Source organism: Rhodamnia argentea, chromosome 10 (assembly GCF_020921035.1).
Source record: "Rhodamnia argentea isolate NSW1041297 chromosome 10, ASM2092103v1, whole genome shotgun sequence".
NCBI lineage: Eukaryota > Viridiplantae > Streptophyta > Magnoliopsida > Myrtales > Myrtaceae > Rhodamnia > Rhodamnia argentea.
The window spans coordinates 5,155,355-5,172,843 of record NC_063159.1 but is presented as its reverse complement, the minus strand read 5'-3'; the positions used below and the strand labels follow the sequence as shown (position 1 = coordinate 5,172,843).

General features: G+C 39.2%; 1 protein-coding gene across 1 annotated transcript; it reads left to right on the top strand.

Moving 5' to 3' along the window:
- Positions 1-11,690: 11,690 nt before the first annotated feature.
- Positions 11,691-15,171, top strand: LOC125312626 (receptor-like protein 6). Its single transcript, XM_048271266.1, has one exon. It carries the CDS (start codon positions 11,706-11,708, stop codon positions 14,862-14,864), a length of 3,159 nt encoding a protein of 1,052 aa, XP_048127223.1. The 5' UTR covers positions 11,691-11,705; the 3' UTR covers positions 14,865-15,171.
- Positions 15,172-17,489: the final 2,318 nt, after the last annotated feature.

The window sequence follows — 17,489 nt, the reverse complement described above, 5'->3', positions numbered from 1 at the left end:
TTGGAACTACCGGTTATAAATACAAAGTGATCGATAGATTGTTAATCCAGTTAGCCGTTTGTAATTAGCGATGAAATAATAATTTCACCATTAACAAACTTAGCGGCGTATTACCACTTGCTTTTAGATTTTACAAATGGACGTAAGTAAATGTTATTGATGAGATGTCATTTTTATGATCGACAAATCTTATAGTAGACTAACGCTTATTCTTATATTTTACGAGGGGATGTATACCTGTTTATAAGTTATCAATGAAATAACAATCTTATTATCCACAAACCTAATAATAGAAAGCCAGTTTTCTTGCCGGGATTTAGTTTTTAGTATTAAATATATAACTAGAACATTTACGATCATGAGTAGCTAATATTGTTGGAAAATATACTCAACATACATGACCAGTAGGTAGCACGATTTTACAGCCGTTATTTGAAAATTGATGAATAGTATTACAAATATAATATTGAAATGACCATTATTATGTATGGGCCAAACGGAATGTTAAACACTTCTTCGTGTTTATTAAACAACTCATCATGTCAGAGATACCGTTGCACCTAATTGATTCATCTTTCATGTGAACGTCTCTTTCTTGGGAAGTTAGAATATTGTACATTAGGAAATCATTCTTTTCCCTATTCTGTATGTTTCTTTGTTAATTAGCTAGCCTTTGTATTATAAATAGGAGTATACACAAGATAACGCACTTTCTACTCATATTGAACGAAAGCTACATACCATTTTGTAGCCAAATCCATGCTATGGAGCCTATTCCCTCGCTTGGGCCAATTTATCAACTCACGGTCCAAGAATAGTCTCAGCGCTTGGCTTCCTTAGAATACTTGAAGGTCGGCGAATGCGTTGTCCTTGCAGCAATGGCAACACCGGACCAGTGGATGCTTACGATGAGGTCCGGCCAAGGAGAATTTAGGAGCTCGGGCACGGCTCTAGGGTTTCTAGGCGATTCCCACACTTTAATCCGAACGGACAGCCACAATTTAATCATACGATTGAACGGCCCAGGACATACCCAAACTAACGATCGTAATTTAATCACGAGATCTTATGGCTGGAATTGTATCTTGGTTACTGCAAGCAGATCGAACGGCGTAAGCCATGTGGCGCGATCTGATAGCCAATATGTCATCCTTGTTGTGCCCAAATCAGACCGCGCACATTACGCCACATCAGCGCCCACGTGCGAGGGATCCAATGGCCAGCATTTTGCCACATCATCTAACAATTGAAATGCCCAAAATTTGAACAAAGGCTGAGGTAAGTTTTCCAAATATTGCAAATGTCCTTATCATACTAAGAAAATTTGTTTGGAAATTGCATGGGAAACCAGCACATAAAGAAAGGAAAGAGAAATATCTCCAATGCAGCACATACTCAGGTCAATCAACCCATCAATAATGATCAATTCCAGAAAATTATGAGAGCTCTAAGCGAGCAGGGAGCATAGGATAAAATGGCCTGCTTTGTAAGTATCTTCAATTATTGCCTAATGAGCTCTATGTCAACTAAAGTATGGCATATTGTTCAAGTGCTAGTGACCACATAGTTTGCAATGAACGTTTCCTTTCTTGTATTCATAAATCATTTCCCAATACCTCAGTATGTCTTCTAAATGGCAATGACACTTCTGGCACTAAAATTGGAAATGTTCAACTCATTTTATCCGTCACACTAAAAATGTTCTTCTAATTCCCGAATTTCAATTTAACCTAATTTTTGTCTACAAGCTTTTTCAGGAAAACTACTTTCGGGTGATTTTTTATTCTGATCTCTATTTCTTTTGGGCCCTTTCAACTGAGAACTGATGGGCTTGGGTAGTATTCACGAGGGACTATATTTTTGGTCCACGTTTCCCAAATATCATGATATTTCATATTTCTTCTTGAGTAAGGGTATCTAATGTAATGCCAACATCAATAATAATATTTTTCTATCTCATCAACTTTTGGGTAATAGCCCATCTTTTCCTCAGCCCAAATGTATTATTTGACCATTAGCTAAACAATCATGATTGCCTTTACCACAAAGCCACACCCTCATTTGTCAAGCGCAATAGAGAGAACCAGCTACTATGAGTTCACTGGGTATCGTCGCCACCATTATGTGGACGGCAAAATACTTTCATAATCTTTTAAACATATATCATGCAAAAAATGGTGCTAATGAAACATTCAAAATTAACATTACAACATCATTTTTCTCAAACCATCTTCCAAACACAAGCACCATAGTTCAAGTATTACTGACGTGAATAGTAATAACTCACTTGCCTCTTTTCCAATTTAAGTAAAAATCCTTACGGATAATGTCAAGTAATCCGGACAAATTCAAACAAGATAACTTTGATATCTAAGAGTAGAATTTTACCTTATCTTGCGAATTGGAATTTCCGAATTCAAACCTTGCTCGAAAATTGCGCACCAAGCTCGGATGATTTGGCTTGATCTAGAGAATTCCGCACGCGTTAAGGACTTCGGCAAAGGCGATTTTGTGGCTTCGACAAGGCTTAATTTGCGTCAATAAATTGAGCACCAATGGGCTGAAAAATCAACACTAAACAGAAAAAGGAATCTTCCACAAAACAATAGGTAGATCACCCTAAATCCTGCAGAATAAAAACTGCACTGTTTAATAAGCAAAATTGTCCAAAAACGGGGTTGTTTTGGATTCCAAACAGCAGCAAAATGCCTCTGGACAGCAGTTGAATCGACAACAATCAGCAACAAAAATAAACACCAAACTGCAGCTCGAACAGCAGCGAACAGCAGCCTGAACAGCCCCGAACAGCAGTTCGATCAGCGCCAAACATCAGCGAAATCAGCCTCCAAAGTAGCAGCAGCTCAGGGACCGAACAGCACGTGAAACAACACCAAACAGCGATGGATCAAGGGGAGGAACAGCTGCAAAACTGGATCGAATCGGCCAGAAAAAACTTGGACGAACAGCAAAGCAAACTTGGACCGAGCAGCAGCAGAACGTGAGCTTGAATCGGCAGGGCTGAGCTAGAATGTGCGACGGCGGCAGCTGAAGTAAGGACTCCTCAGTGTGGGTTTGATTTAATCTGCGAGAAAAAAAACGAGAAAAGGACGAGCACCAAACGCAACAGCTGGGAGAGAAATAAGAGGCATACATTCTGGAATTTCCTCCACTAATCATGTCCTCTGTTGCCACGCACTTGTCTTATTTCCTCTTCATGCTTTCTCTTTTTGGTCATGCATATGGATTTCCAGAGAGAGAATCTCTCTCTCCTTTCTTCGCTTTTACCTTTGCCTGCAATAATCAGTGGTCAAAAATCAAACAATCAACTTTTCTAACCTTCAACATGACTTTTTCTCTATTCTATCCCCAAGTCCATGTCTCCCTCTTTTGTGTAAAAATCGTGGACGTGCCTTCGGAATTGTCTCGCCCTTTTAGCGTTCCTGCTAATGGAGCTCGTGAGCAAAAGCATGGAAAAAGAAAACAAACAATAGGGATGCAAATAAGTGATCTTCATGGAAGATCAGACTCCCCTGTTATTGTCTTTTCCTCATCTCTTCCCTGCCGTTCTTCCACCGAGAAGAAAAGAGAAATATTCTCTCTATCCTCCACCCACAAATCCTCTCTTCATGCCGTATTTATCAATTGAATCCCCCCGAATGTAAACCCTACGTGTGTATTTATAATGGTGAGCTAGGGTTTACATTTTATTTTCATTATTTGAAAAATTGTCCCTCAACTTGTGATAATCGTAATTTGATCCGGAGACAAAATATTCATCCATGAGGCCTTTTTTTTCAATTAATGGACATTTTTAATTAAATGGATTTTCCCAAATTAAACAATAAATGGGCTGATTAAGCTCAAAATTATTCGAATAGCCTTGTTAATTTTCGGCACACACTCCTTTTTGATTGCCGAAAAATCCAAACTAAGCCTAGTCCAATCCTCTGTCAAATTGAGCTCAATTGCTTTGCCTCCGGCCCGAATGCAATGATATGCATGATTGACAAAAAGTAAATATGCAGTGCATGAGAAATTAATTTTTGTGAGAACTATGATAACTCTCATTTTATATTTAAATGAATGATTTACTAAAAATCAAAATTTAGGTGTCAACAGCTACTTATGTCAAGCTAGTGTACTCGGAAGCCTTTGGATGTTCATAAAGATGAAAGGACCATTGATCCAACCAACGTACATCTTTTCATATATATCATTACTAAAGATCGTCAACCGACTGGCTCGCTATCTATCTGCCCATGCTGATGATGAGTTTCGGATCGTGCTGACGAGGAATTAACATTGCTTATGGTGAGATATTCTTTTGAAGATAACCATGGTACAAAAGAGACGTTGCAAGCAATAAATTCCGTAGCTGAAAAAATGGGAAAGATACTTGAAAAATGACTGACAGGTTTTTGCTCTAAGCCGATAAGATAGCTGCATCAGACTCCATTTTTGGATGCCTGCGGAAGTCAAGAAAAGCGACTACATGAGCAATCCTGATCTCGATATAGGCCTCTGACGACTCTCAATGGATAGTTGGAAAATCCTTGAAGGTCTCCAACAGTTAGATCAAAGACTTTTATAAATATGGATCGGCGAAGCTTAAATTGCTGTAGTTGTGCTTCACGCTAGAAATCCTCAATCGTTATATGTCTGTTTAACAGTTGGCTCTCATAAAAGAAAATAGATAAGTCTACAACTACACTGAACTGCCTCTTTCTTTACTCCAGTTTTTTCAAACTTGCTTTTTCTTTGGCAATTTTGCATTTCGATTAACTTGTATTGCATGTGAATATAATCAAAACCCATTAAAATGCATATCTAGTTGGTTCGCACTGCATATTGAGCTAAAATTTAGGAACACATTGAATAAATTTTGTACACGGACGGCATTGCATATTAAGTCAAAACTCATTGACCATTTATGTTGTTTTCCCTTTTGCAGACGTGGACATTAAACAGAAAATGAGGTTCTAAGGACAATGAACCTTGTAGAAATAAAATAGGAACAAAATGAATATTTGTTCTCCAGAAGGGAACATGAACCATGGAAAGGAGGGAATGATATAAAAGGGCCTAATTCCCTAAAAAACCCTCAACTTTAGGTAAAGTCCCAAATCTACCCTAAGACTTTTTTTTGTCTTAAAAAAATCCCCTACTTTAGGTTTAGTTCCAACTCTACCCTGAAACTTTTTGTGCTTGTCTCAACAAAAAAACCCTAAACTTTAGGTTCAGTGCCAAATCTTCCCCAAACTTTTTTTGTCTGAGAAAAAAATCACTAATTTCAAAAACCCTAAACTTTTTTACTCTAATTTCAAATCAGCTCCGTTAGCTCTCTATCCAAAAAGTCGCCGTTAGCCGTCCCTAATTTTAATATTCTAGAATAATTTTATTTTGGAGGATTTCTTTATTAAGGTGGATTTAATATCAATGTGGAAATGCCATGTCAATCAATATGGATTTTTTTTATTGATGTGAAAATGCCACATAAAATTGGGATTGAACCACTAGGTACATTTGAGAATATATTGAAATTTGTGATTTTTTTAGACAAAAAAAAATAATGGAAAATTTGGGATTGTAACTAAAGTTTGGGTTTTTTTTTAGAAAAAAATAATGTTTGAGCAGATTTGGGACTAGACCTAAAATTGGAGATTCTTTTCTAAGATAAAAAAAAAGTTTAGGGTAGATTTGAGATTGAACCTAAAGTTTGGGATTTTTTAGGGAATTAGGCCAAGATAAAAGTGAAGGAGTTGTTGATGTTTCTTCTTCCTTATCACGGTAGTTAGTTTAGGTGTGTCCTGGGCGGTTCAATCGCACGATTAAATTGTGGTTGTGCATTCTGATTAAAGGGTGGGCATTGCCCAAAAACCCTAGTGTTGTGCACGAGCTCCTGAATCCTCCTTGGTCCGACGTCACCACAAGCATTCGCTAGTCTGGTGTTGCCTTTTTCGCAAGGACGATGCGTTTGCCAACCCTCAAGTATTCCGAGAAAGCCAAGTGGTGAGAATATTCCTAGATCGTGAGCTGTTAAATTTGCCCGAGCAAGGGAACAGGCTCCATAGCAAGGATTTGATTACGAAATTGTAAGTAGCTTTGATTCAATATGAGCAGAAAGCGACTTACCTTCTCCTTCTCATTCATAGCATGATATTGTGTTAGGGTTACCTCGGGTCCTTCTAGTTTTTCCTTGGCCATCTTTAATTCGTTCCAAAGGGCTAATGATTGGTTGAAAACAATAGATATCGAAAGATTTCCCTATTTTAGCTCCGATAGGACTTGGGTTATGCATAATGGTTTTAGCCTTATCAGGCTTTCCATACATCTCCCGATGAATCTCCCAAATTGTCCTCACATCTTCAGTCAAAGGGAGTCCGACAACGACTTACGGAGCGAGACAGTTGTCGGTCCACATTCGGACGAGCTGATTTCACTTCCTCCAATTTCGTGCAAGTCCCTAGTCTATCGGAATCGGGAAGGTACTATCTATGAACCCTTCTTCATCCTTTGTAATTAAAGCCTGTCGGAATTCTCGTAACCAAACGGGGTAACTTTCCATTCTTGAGAGTTGTTATGCAATAAGGCGGAGCTTGGGTCCGTCGGCTGTGGACGTGTGCAGTGGTCAACCCGTCAATCGGCTTTGGTCGGCTACTGGTGGTGCGGGAGAAGGAAAGAAATCGGGGCTGAATGTTAGGTATGGGTTCACCCATAACCCAACAGGTCGAAACGGTTTGGTTCCGAAGATGCCATCCGAATTCGAGCCCGGGTGAGGTCCAAGCAGTGGAGACAGGCCTCTTTCTAGCCCACTATTCTTGCTAGAGCCTTCTTCCATAGAGCCCATTACATTCTAGGCCGGCCTTTGGGCCTAGATGGGAAATCATTGAGCATATGGGCTCGAAAAGAGCCGCCCTAGATTAGGCAAAGATGGTTATTGGCCAGTTTGAACCAGATTCAATTGCCTCTCATTGGATCGGTTTTGCCCTTGTTCCTCTTCCTCTATTTGATTTTCCTCCCAGACGCATCTAGGGGTGTATCCGAAGGTAGGTTGTTCTTCAGGATCTTGGGATGTGCCAGACTTCGAAGTTTGATTCTTCAGCATGAATTTTCAATGAAAAATGACTACTCTCTTCGTAGGTTGAAGATTTTTAAGCAAAAGATAGGTTGAAAGTAGAAGCTCTGATATTATGTCAGAATAGAAGATGACGGAAAGCAATAGAGACTTGGAAAATCGGAAGTCGTGTATTACTTTCTCATGAAGAGATGTATGTGTACAATCCTATTTACAATACAAAAGGCTAGCTAATTAAAGAAAGAAATATACAGAATAAGGAAAAGAATGATTTCATAATGTATAATATTCTAACTTCCCAAGGAAGAGACATTCACATGAAAGGTAGCCAATTAAGTGCAGCAGTATCTCTAACATGATGAGTCATTTAATAATCATGAAGAAGCGTTTAACATTCCGTTTGGCCCATACTGAGCAATGGTCTTTTCAATAATATATTTAATATTATTCATCAAATTTCAAATAACGGTATGATTTTCGATTATTAGGTTTGTGGATAGTAAGATTGCTATTTCATTGATAACTTATAAACAGTTATGCATCCCCTTATAAAATATAAGAATAAGCATTAGTGTAATATCGGATTTGTGGATGATAAAACCGTTATTTCACCTGTAAATGTTACTTGTGGGACCATTTGTAAAATCTAAAAACAAGTGGCAATATACCGCTTAGTTTGTCAATGGTAAAATTATTATTTCATTGCTAATTACGAATGGCTATCCAGATTAAAATCTATGGATCACTTTCTATTTAATATCAACGTTATGGAATTACGGTCCACAGAAAATAAATTCATTTTTATTCATCAACGCACTTTTTATAAATCACCAACCAGGGGAGCACCACTGAAACGACAATTTTGCATTCTCTAGTGAAGTCAACTGAAAGCTATCTGTACTTTGGTCGTTAGGCTCGATTGGAGTTAAGTGGGTTTTTTTCCAATTTAATTTTTTTAAAAAAAATATTTACAAAAATATTTTTTAAAAATAAATATTTACGGATTTTGGCCTCGCTCGGCAATTGGGTTGCCGAACGAGGCCCGCTCGGTGGCCCAACCGCGAGCAATGCTTGTTCGGGCACTGGGCTGCGAGCGGCCGGCCGTGGGCCAAGCATGGTGGCTTTCGGCGCCCAACCGCCGAGCAAGCCCATCCCTTTTTTTTTTTTTTAAATTTCATTTTTAAGTGTTTTAATTATTTATATTTATAATATTTTCGTATTTTTTAACATGTTTATATTTATTTTATTTGTAGTTTTTTTTTTGGAGCTTATCTTTATAACATAATTAGTAATAATTAATACAAAAAATTATTAAGATCTAAAATTCATAAATAATGTTGTAATTATGTAATTAATTGAAAATATTCACATAAGGAAAATCCTCAATACCAAACGAAAAGAAACCCTAGCCGCAGATAAAAAAATAGAGCCCAAAAAAAAAAATTTTTGGGGGCGTTGCCCCCGAACCCCCACACAAATCTATTCGCACCACAAAGGAGATTTGTTCGCTTGCTTCGAGTTGGGCCTATCGGCCCAACTCTCCACGTCACGAACTAAATCTCAATTTTTCCTCCACTTTTTGGGCCGCACAAAAATATGTCGGGTCGGGTGATAAACCGGACTGGATACATAAAATTCAAGACATATTTAACAATATATGAAATTAATTGAAAATATTCATAATATAAAATTGGTAAAATATTCATATAAATAATGTTGTAATTATGCAATTCGGTCGGCTAAAAAGATTGAAAGAGGAGGAAAGAGGGAAAGGAGGGTTCATTTAATATCGAGAAGTAACATCAAAGGGAAAAAAATGCAAAATTGACAAAGAAAACGGCTGTTTTCCCACACAAAAAGAAAAGCCCGGCTTCTTCAAATTTGAGAGGAGCGAATAAAAAAAGGGGGATACACACCACTTTTTTGTTTTTTTGGGTCAAAGGATACAGACACTTGAAAAATCAAATACTTAAGAGTTTTCTTTGGAACTATTTTCGAGTTACATAACCTGAGTCGTGAGGATAATTATGATCCTTTTAATAAATAAAAAATTATTTAAAAAAAGTACCAGATTAAAAAAGAATATATATATATATATATATATATATGGTCTCTAGATATATCGAATTTTGAAGAAGTTTTGTTTATGTTAGCCAAAGAGCGAACGATTTGGCGTGAGAAACAAAATAAGAAGATAGAAATATTCAGGAAAAAAAGTTCTTAAAGGTACGGTCTATTTTAAGTATGTTTAATTCATATCAAATGAGATCTAAAGAGTCAGAATTTGAAGTGTTGGGAATTCAGTTTCCTTTTGAAGTACCATGTTTGCCCCTTATTTTATATTACACTATTACAATTTAACACGGGTTGGGTGTGATTTAATATAAACTAGTAAAAAAGGCATAAACATATGTGGGGGCAAAAATGTAAATGGAATTAATTAAAAAAAAATGCGGTTTACCTATTTGGGGAAATAAATTAAATTGTCGGGTCGCGTGGAAGGGTTTAAGGTAAACTTGAAATACGTTTTTTTGTTGTTATGTGATTGGTATGCCCGGCTTTTTTCTTGTCAATTTTGCATTTTTTCCCTTCGGTGTTACTTCTCGATATTAAATGAACCTTCCTTTTCCTCTTTCCTCCTCTTTTAATCTTTTTAGCCGACCGAATTGCATAATTACAACATTATTTATATGAATATTTTACCAAATTTTATATTATGAATATTTTCAATTAATTTCATATATTGTTAAATATGTCTTGAATTTTATGTACCCGGTTCGGTTTATAACCCGACCCGACCCGACATATTTTTGTGCGGCCCAAAAAGTGGAGGAAAAATTGAGATTTAGTTTATGATGCGGAGAGTTGGGCAGATAGGCCCAACTTGAAGCAAGTGAACAAATCTCCTTTGCGGTGCGAATAGATCTACGTGGGGGTTCGGGGTCAACGCCCCCAAAATTTTTTTTTTTAGGCTCTATTTTTTATACTGCGGCTAGGGTTTCTTTTCGTTTGGTATTGAGGATTTTCCTTATGTGAAAATTTTCAATTAATTACATAATTACAACATTATTTCTGAATTATAGATCTTAATAATTTTTTGTATTAATTATTACTAATTATGTTATAAAGATAAGCTTCGCAAAAAAAACTATAAATAAAATAAATATAAACATGTTAAAAAATACGAAAATATTATAAATATAAATAATTAAAACACTTTAAAAATGAAATTTAAATATTAAAAAAAAAAAAAAGAGATGCGCTTGCTCGGTAGTTGGGCCGCCGAGCAGCCATGCCGGCCCACCCGGCCGGCTACCGAGCAAGCCTTGCTCGGCGGTTGGGCTGCCGAGCGAGGCCCAAATCCATAAATATTTATTTTTAAAAAATATTTTTGTAAATATTTTTAAAAAAAAATTAAATTAGAAAAAAACCCGAGTTAAGTTCAATGTTTTTCCTCTCCATAAATGTCGATTGTTGGAAAATCCTTCATTCCGAAACATCCTTCACGTTCGGATAAAATAAAGATTCCCCAAGCATGTACCCGCCAAACTGGACCAAAGGTGCAATCTTCCCAGCTCTAGGAAGGTGCATGGAAATTTAGGGTGTGAAAATTTCAACCCCGAGAGGTTTTCAAACCCCTGCTCTGTTCATGGGCTTGAAGTTGGACTTGATTGACTGGTCCACTTCATCATTGATCTGAGTCGTCTGACTAGTGATGACTGCTGACTTCAAGTCAACAATAACGTTGAATGAAAAAATACGGTCTGCTAATTTCACTTGGCTGCAATAACATTTTGTAAGTTCTGTGGAAATGCCAAATCCTAGATGATCTTCGTCCGTCATGGACTAGTTCCATCTGGTAGCATATGATCTAACCGCAATGAAGATGCGAGTTTTAAGCAATCCAAAACCAAAATTACGAATAGCGGCTGAAAGCGATATCGAGAAATAAAATCAGGCATCTCACCAATTTCATTGGTCTGGTAAGATTTCCCTAAATATGTTTCTGAAATTGAGTTTTTGAGATTGATTATTCTTGGGATGGCATTAACTATGGTAAAAACAAGGGATGACTGCACTGAAAATCTTAAAATTTGTCAAGAAAGTGCAATTTATCTCTAAGACTTTCAAAAGATACAATCAAGTCTTAAAACTTTTCGAAAATCAGTCAAAATGTAACGTCAAAATGTAACATGAAAGTGAGTCCCGAGAGCTCCATCTTTGAGTGCCTCGTTTTCCCTATTGGGGACATTAATGAACTTTGTTGAAACAGAATGGGAGCGAAATGAATACCTCTTCTCTAGAAGGGAACTTGAACTGTGGAAAGCAGGGAATGATATAAAAGGGAAAGAGATGCTGATGTTTCTTCTTCCTCATCACTTCTTCATGAACAGTGGCTGCCACTGGCTCAACCAAGTGATTTGATGAATGCGCCCATTCCCAAGTCAAGTAAACGTTAGATAGTCCCACGTAAGGACTAAAAAATCAATGATAGGACGTCATAAGAATTTTAGACCAAACACAGCTGGATAGGAATCTCATACAAGGAAGTTCGTGTTCGTCTGCCTTCCATTAGGAACACAACTCCTCCTTGTATGTGTGTGGCACTCACAACCTCTGCTTGAAACAAATGAGGATTTGGCTCCTCCTATGGCTGGTCTTACTACTCGCACATACCAACCCCTTCAGTATAGGCACGGCTTTGGTCTCGGGGCAGTGTCTTGGCGATCAGAAATCGCTGCTGCTGGAATTGAAGAATAGCCTCAACTTCAATGCTTCTTTGTCCAGGAAACTGATCAAATGGAATCCAAGCAGTGATTCTTGGGACGGCGTGACCTGCGAAGGTGGCCAAGTCACGGGTCTTGATCTGAGCAACGAGGGCATCACTGGTGGACTTGAGGATTCATCGAGTCTTTTCAGACTCAATCATCTTCAGAGGCTGAATTTGGCTTACAACAGGTTCCAGTCTTTGGAGATTCCATCGGGGTTCAGTAATCTCACCGATTTGGTCTACCTGAATCTTTCAAATGCCGGGTTCGTAGGGCAGGTTCCAATTTGGATATCACGTTTGACAAGGTTGGTCACTCTTGATGCATCCCTAATTTATTTTCCTGGGCCCAATTCGCTGAAACTCGAGAATCTGAATCTAAAGAAGCTTGTTGGGAATCTTAGCGAGCTGAGAGAGTTGTACCTTGATGGAGTGAGCGTGTCTGCTACAGGCAATGATTTGTGCAATGCCTTGTCTTCTTCGCTCCCGAAGCTTCGAGTGTTGAGCATGATGAATTGCTATTTATCAGGTCCCATTGACTCTTGCTCTTCCCTCGTGAATCTTCCTTCTCTGTCGGTGATTAACCTCAGCAACAATAATCTGTCTACCTCTGTCCCGGAGTTCTTTTCCCACTTCCACAATTTAACTAGTCTGCAACTCAGTAATTGTGGCCTGCGGGGAGAATTTCCTCAAAAGATCTTCCGGGTACAAACACTTCAGACACTTGATCTATCAGGCAACGAACTTCTTCAGGGTTCTTTGCCAGGATTTCCGGAGGATGGTTCTCTTCAGACACTGGTTCTTAGTTTCACGAATATTTCTGGGAGGCTCCCAGATTCAATTGGTAATCTCAGAAATCTGTCAAGAATAGAATTGGTGAATTGCACCTTTGATGGAAATATCCCAAGCTCTTTCACCAATCTTTCCCAACTGGCTTATTTGGACTTCTCATTCAACAATTTTACTGGTTCAATTCCATCACTCAGCAAGTCCAAGAATCTGACACAAATCACTTTGTCCCACAATAATCTAACTGGTCAGATTAATTCAACCCAATGGGAATATCTCTCGAGTCTTCTTATTCTCGACCTGCGATTCAATTCACTGAAAGGAGATATCCCTTCATCTCTGTTCACAATTCCATCGATTCAGAGGCTTCAACTTTCCAACAACCAATTTTCTGGTCAAGTGAAGGGATCTTTTAATGCTACATTGCACGAACTGGATACACTTGATTTGAGCAACAACAATATAGGAGGAGAACTTCCGATGTCTATATGGGAACTCCGAGGGCTCAAGTACCTCTCACTTTCTTCCAATAATTTCAGCGGCTCATTTCCCATTAATTTGGTTCAGCAGCTGAGAAATCTTTGTTATTTGGATCTTTCCTACAATCATTTTATCATTAATGCCACAAGTACTGCTTCCCAGGCGTCTTTCTTCCCTAACATTACAACTTTAAAGTTGGCTTCTTGCCAGCTGAGTACTTTACCTGAGTTTCTGGCTGGGCAACGCCAGTTGATATATATAGACCTCTCTGTCAATCAAATTCAGGGCAAGATACCAAAATGGATATGGGAGCTTCAAAATCTTCTGTATCTCAATCTTTCGTCCAATTTGCTAGACGATATTGAAACACCGTTACCTAGTCTTACTTCGACTCTCACAGTTCTTGACCTCCGGAAGAACAGTCTCCGCGGACAAACGTTGCCTCTGCCGCCACTTGCCACATACATGGACTTCTCGAGCAACAACTTCACTTTAGCCATTCCACCTGCTATTGGTACGAACCTTTCTGTGGCAATATTCTTCTCCCTGTCCAACAACAACTTCCAGGGGTTTATCCCAGAATCAATTTGCAAAGGTGAATATCTCGAGGTACTTGACCTATCTCATAATAATTTGACGGGAAATATTCCTGAATGCTTAATGATGGAGTCTCTCAAGGTATTAAATCTGCGAAATAATGCCTTGGATGGTAGCATCATCAATTTCCCTGGAACATGGGGTTTGAAGACTTTGGATCTCAGTGGTAATCGATTACAAGGGAAGTTCCCAAAGTCATTGGCAAATTGCACAACTCTGGAGGTTTTAGACATCGGAAACAACCAGATTGATGACGTGTTTCCATGCCAATTAAAGAGCATTGCAAGTCTACGTGTCCTCCTTTTACGATCCAACAAATTCCATGGAGAGGTTGGATGTCCAGGGACTGATGGCACTTGGAAGATGCTTCAAATTTTAGACATATCTTCCAACAATTTCAGTGGCACTGTGCCTGCTCAATGGCTCGCAAATTGGGAGGCTATGAAGGCTAATGTAGACTTTAATCACATCCAATATCCTTTTCTTCGCTTAACGGGACTCTATTATCAGGACACAGTAAGCGTTACCATCAAAGGTCTGGAAGTGGAGCTGGTGAAGATTTTGACTCTTTTCACTTCAATCGACATCTCATGCAACAATTTAGATGGCGCAATACCTGAAACTCTGGGGGCTCTCAAAGCTCTTTATGTCCTCAACTTATCAAACAATGGATTCTCAGGGCCAATTCCTCCATCCCTAGGGCACCTGCAACAACTTGAGTCCTTGGACCTTTCAAGGAACGACCTCAATGGGACGATCCCCACACAGCTTTCCGACCTGAATTTTCTTTCCGCCCTGAACCTCTCGTACAATAAGCTTGTGGGAAGCATCCCGGCAGTGAAACAATTTCTCACCTTTTCAGCAACTTCCTTCGAAGGCAACAGCGGATTGTGCGGACAGCCGCTGGGAACAAAATGCCCAAATAACAACAGCGGATTGTGTGGACCCCTGCTGGGAACAAATTGCGGGACGGAAGAAGCTGGTGACGATGGCGACGACGATGACAGCGAGAAGAAGTGGTTTTACCTGGGCACACCTCTTGGATTCGTCGTTGGCTTCTGGGCATTTTGTGGACCGTTGGCGTTTATCAAATCATGGAGGTTGGCTTATTACCGATTCTGGGATAAAGTGCTGTTCAGACACTCACGTCCATGAAGAATTCCACGGAGGTTCGTTTTTAAACTTGACAAATTGCATTTTCCTTTTTCTTCCCTTCATAGTTCTTCATCACCAAAGACAGGTTCTGCATGTTGATCAACAGAAATCGTGCAATTTGCTAGTTAATTGTCATGTATATTGACTTGATCTTGCAACAATATTTGCGACTTATGTCCGTCATTGTTCTAGTTACTTAATAACCACGTCATCTATTTATGACTCAAAACTAAATCATAACGCGATAAGAGATAATCTACTATTAGGTCTGTGGATGGTAAAATTTCATTTCATTGGTAACTTACAAATAATCACAACAACAAGTGCTAATCTACTATTAAATTTGTGGATAATGAATTTGCTATTTCATTAATTACTCACAGGAAGTTACGTGCCCACTTGTAAAATCTAAAACAAGTAGTAATGTACTAATGTGTTTGTCGATGTTGACGTAAAATTGTTATTTCATGGCTACTTTACAAGCACTTGCGTGCCCATTTCCGAAATCTAAAAACAATCTCCTATTGGGTTTTGTGAATGGTAAAATTATTATTTCATTAATAACTTACGAATAATTACGCGGCCACTTGTAAAAACTAAGGCATGTGGTAATTTACTATTGGGCTTGTGGATGGTGGGATTTTAATTTCAATGGTACTTACAAAAACTCACTCGTCCGCTTATAAAATCTAAAAACAAGTGGCAATCTAGTATTCGATTTCGTGGATGGTAAAATTGTTATTCCATTGAAAACTTAGAAACAGTTCCGCGCCTACTGGTAATCTATTATTAGGTTTTGCGAGTGGAAACGTTGTTATTTCATTGGTAACTTACAAATACTTACGCGCCTGCTTGCAATTCTAAAGTGGAAATTTACTGTTTGTTCGGTTTTTTTTTTTTTTTTTTTTGGGTCGAACATTGTTGTCAATGGCAAATTGTTGCTTTGTTAGTGATTCATAACTAGTTGATTAGACTGAAAAATTACCGATCACTGTCTACCTATCCTTGATATTTTAGATTTACTACCGATATAATGTATTTACCACGCACGGGACAAATTCCGTTTTTGCCGTAAACGAAACTTTAGAAATCAGCCCATCGATGGAGCACTACTGAAACGACAATTGTGCGTTCTCCAGTCAAGTCCGATTTGCAGCGAAGGTGGGTAAAAGGACAGAGACAGTGACCAGAAGCAACAGTAACCGTGACGAAGGTTCAAGGGCAGCCAAAGTACTCAGCGCTCCATCCCCGTCCATCTCTCCATTTGCTCCAGTGGTCTCCGGCCGCTCGCTCGAATTACTCAGTCAAGTAGCTCGAGACGAAGGATACTTCATTCATTAGTTACCAAAGTTTAAACAAGGATGTTAGCAAAGCAAAATAGATTCCACGTCAAGCAACTCAATTAAAGGGGAGAGCTTTCCTACGATAAGTTTTAGCAATCCAATCGGTCACTTGATTTGCTTCTGGCCGGCAATGGGCCATCCGCATGTTTCTGAATTGGACCAACCTTCTTCTGCAACGGTCAATAATTGCCTGTGTATTCCATGGGCTCCGATAATTACTTGTGACCTGCCCACAAATTGATAGGCTCTCGCTTTCAGTTCTCACCTTCAGATCATCTCCTTCGATCAGACCAAAGTACAGTGTGCCAAGAGAGAGAAACCTTCTCTAAAAGCGAGGGCTTCCACCATTTCGGACGACGATGCACCGTCTGATCTTGCAAACCCAGCGGCTATGATTCCTTTTGAATTGCCGCATAAACTAGCATTCGCTCCTTCTGATTAGACGAAAGATCCGTTCACATTCAGCTTAAAGGAGCCATTTTTAGGCGACGACGAGTGGGCAGGTGCCGCCCCCAACAACCCCCCCGCGTTTGATTCCAGCTCACAAAACACTTGTTCATAGCAAACGCTGCCTCTAGAATTAGGTTCCGGTCCGGTCTCTGGTTTCAAAATATAAAGGCCAGGCGTGCCTTGATTTCCAGATCTCCCACAGTACGCTTGCAATTATTTCCCAGGAAGATGGGCTGTCGTTTCGCTCCGTGACTTTCAATACCCATTGTTCAATTCTTGCAATCTCTAGACTTGTGATTGTGATACTCGTGCATGGATCTGACCAGATTTCTCCCCTGTCCATCAGCATAACCGAAAAAGGTACTCTACCGTTTTCGGGGCTTGCCGACAGAGCGGGCACGGTGGACCAGGCAGGGCCTTTCTCGCCTGGTTTGTAATGTGTTGCTGGTTCAGGAGGATGATTCTATGATAGGCGCTTTTAACTGAGTAGCAGGCTGACTTGTGTCCAGTCCATATAATCTCATCCTACTTTGGGTTAGAGCTGCTAGGGATCGCCGTGATCTCTTTCACTGTATTTTCCTCGAAAAGGCTGTTTAACCGTTGTTCATCCCAACAGTTTCCCTCTCAGTTAATCAATTCCTCCACAAGTTGGGGGTCTTCCCCTGTTCGCTGGTCCGCCGATGGGTCCACCAGCGAGCCAGTTATCTTCCCAGACATTGATTTTCCTCAAGTTACCCACTGAACAGCATATGTATGGAAATATCACTTCTCTTTCCTCCTTTCTCTATTATACTTCTACTTTGTAACATTAGATGGTTGTTGATTATCAACC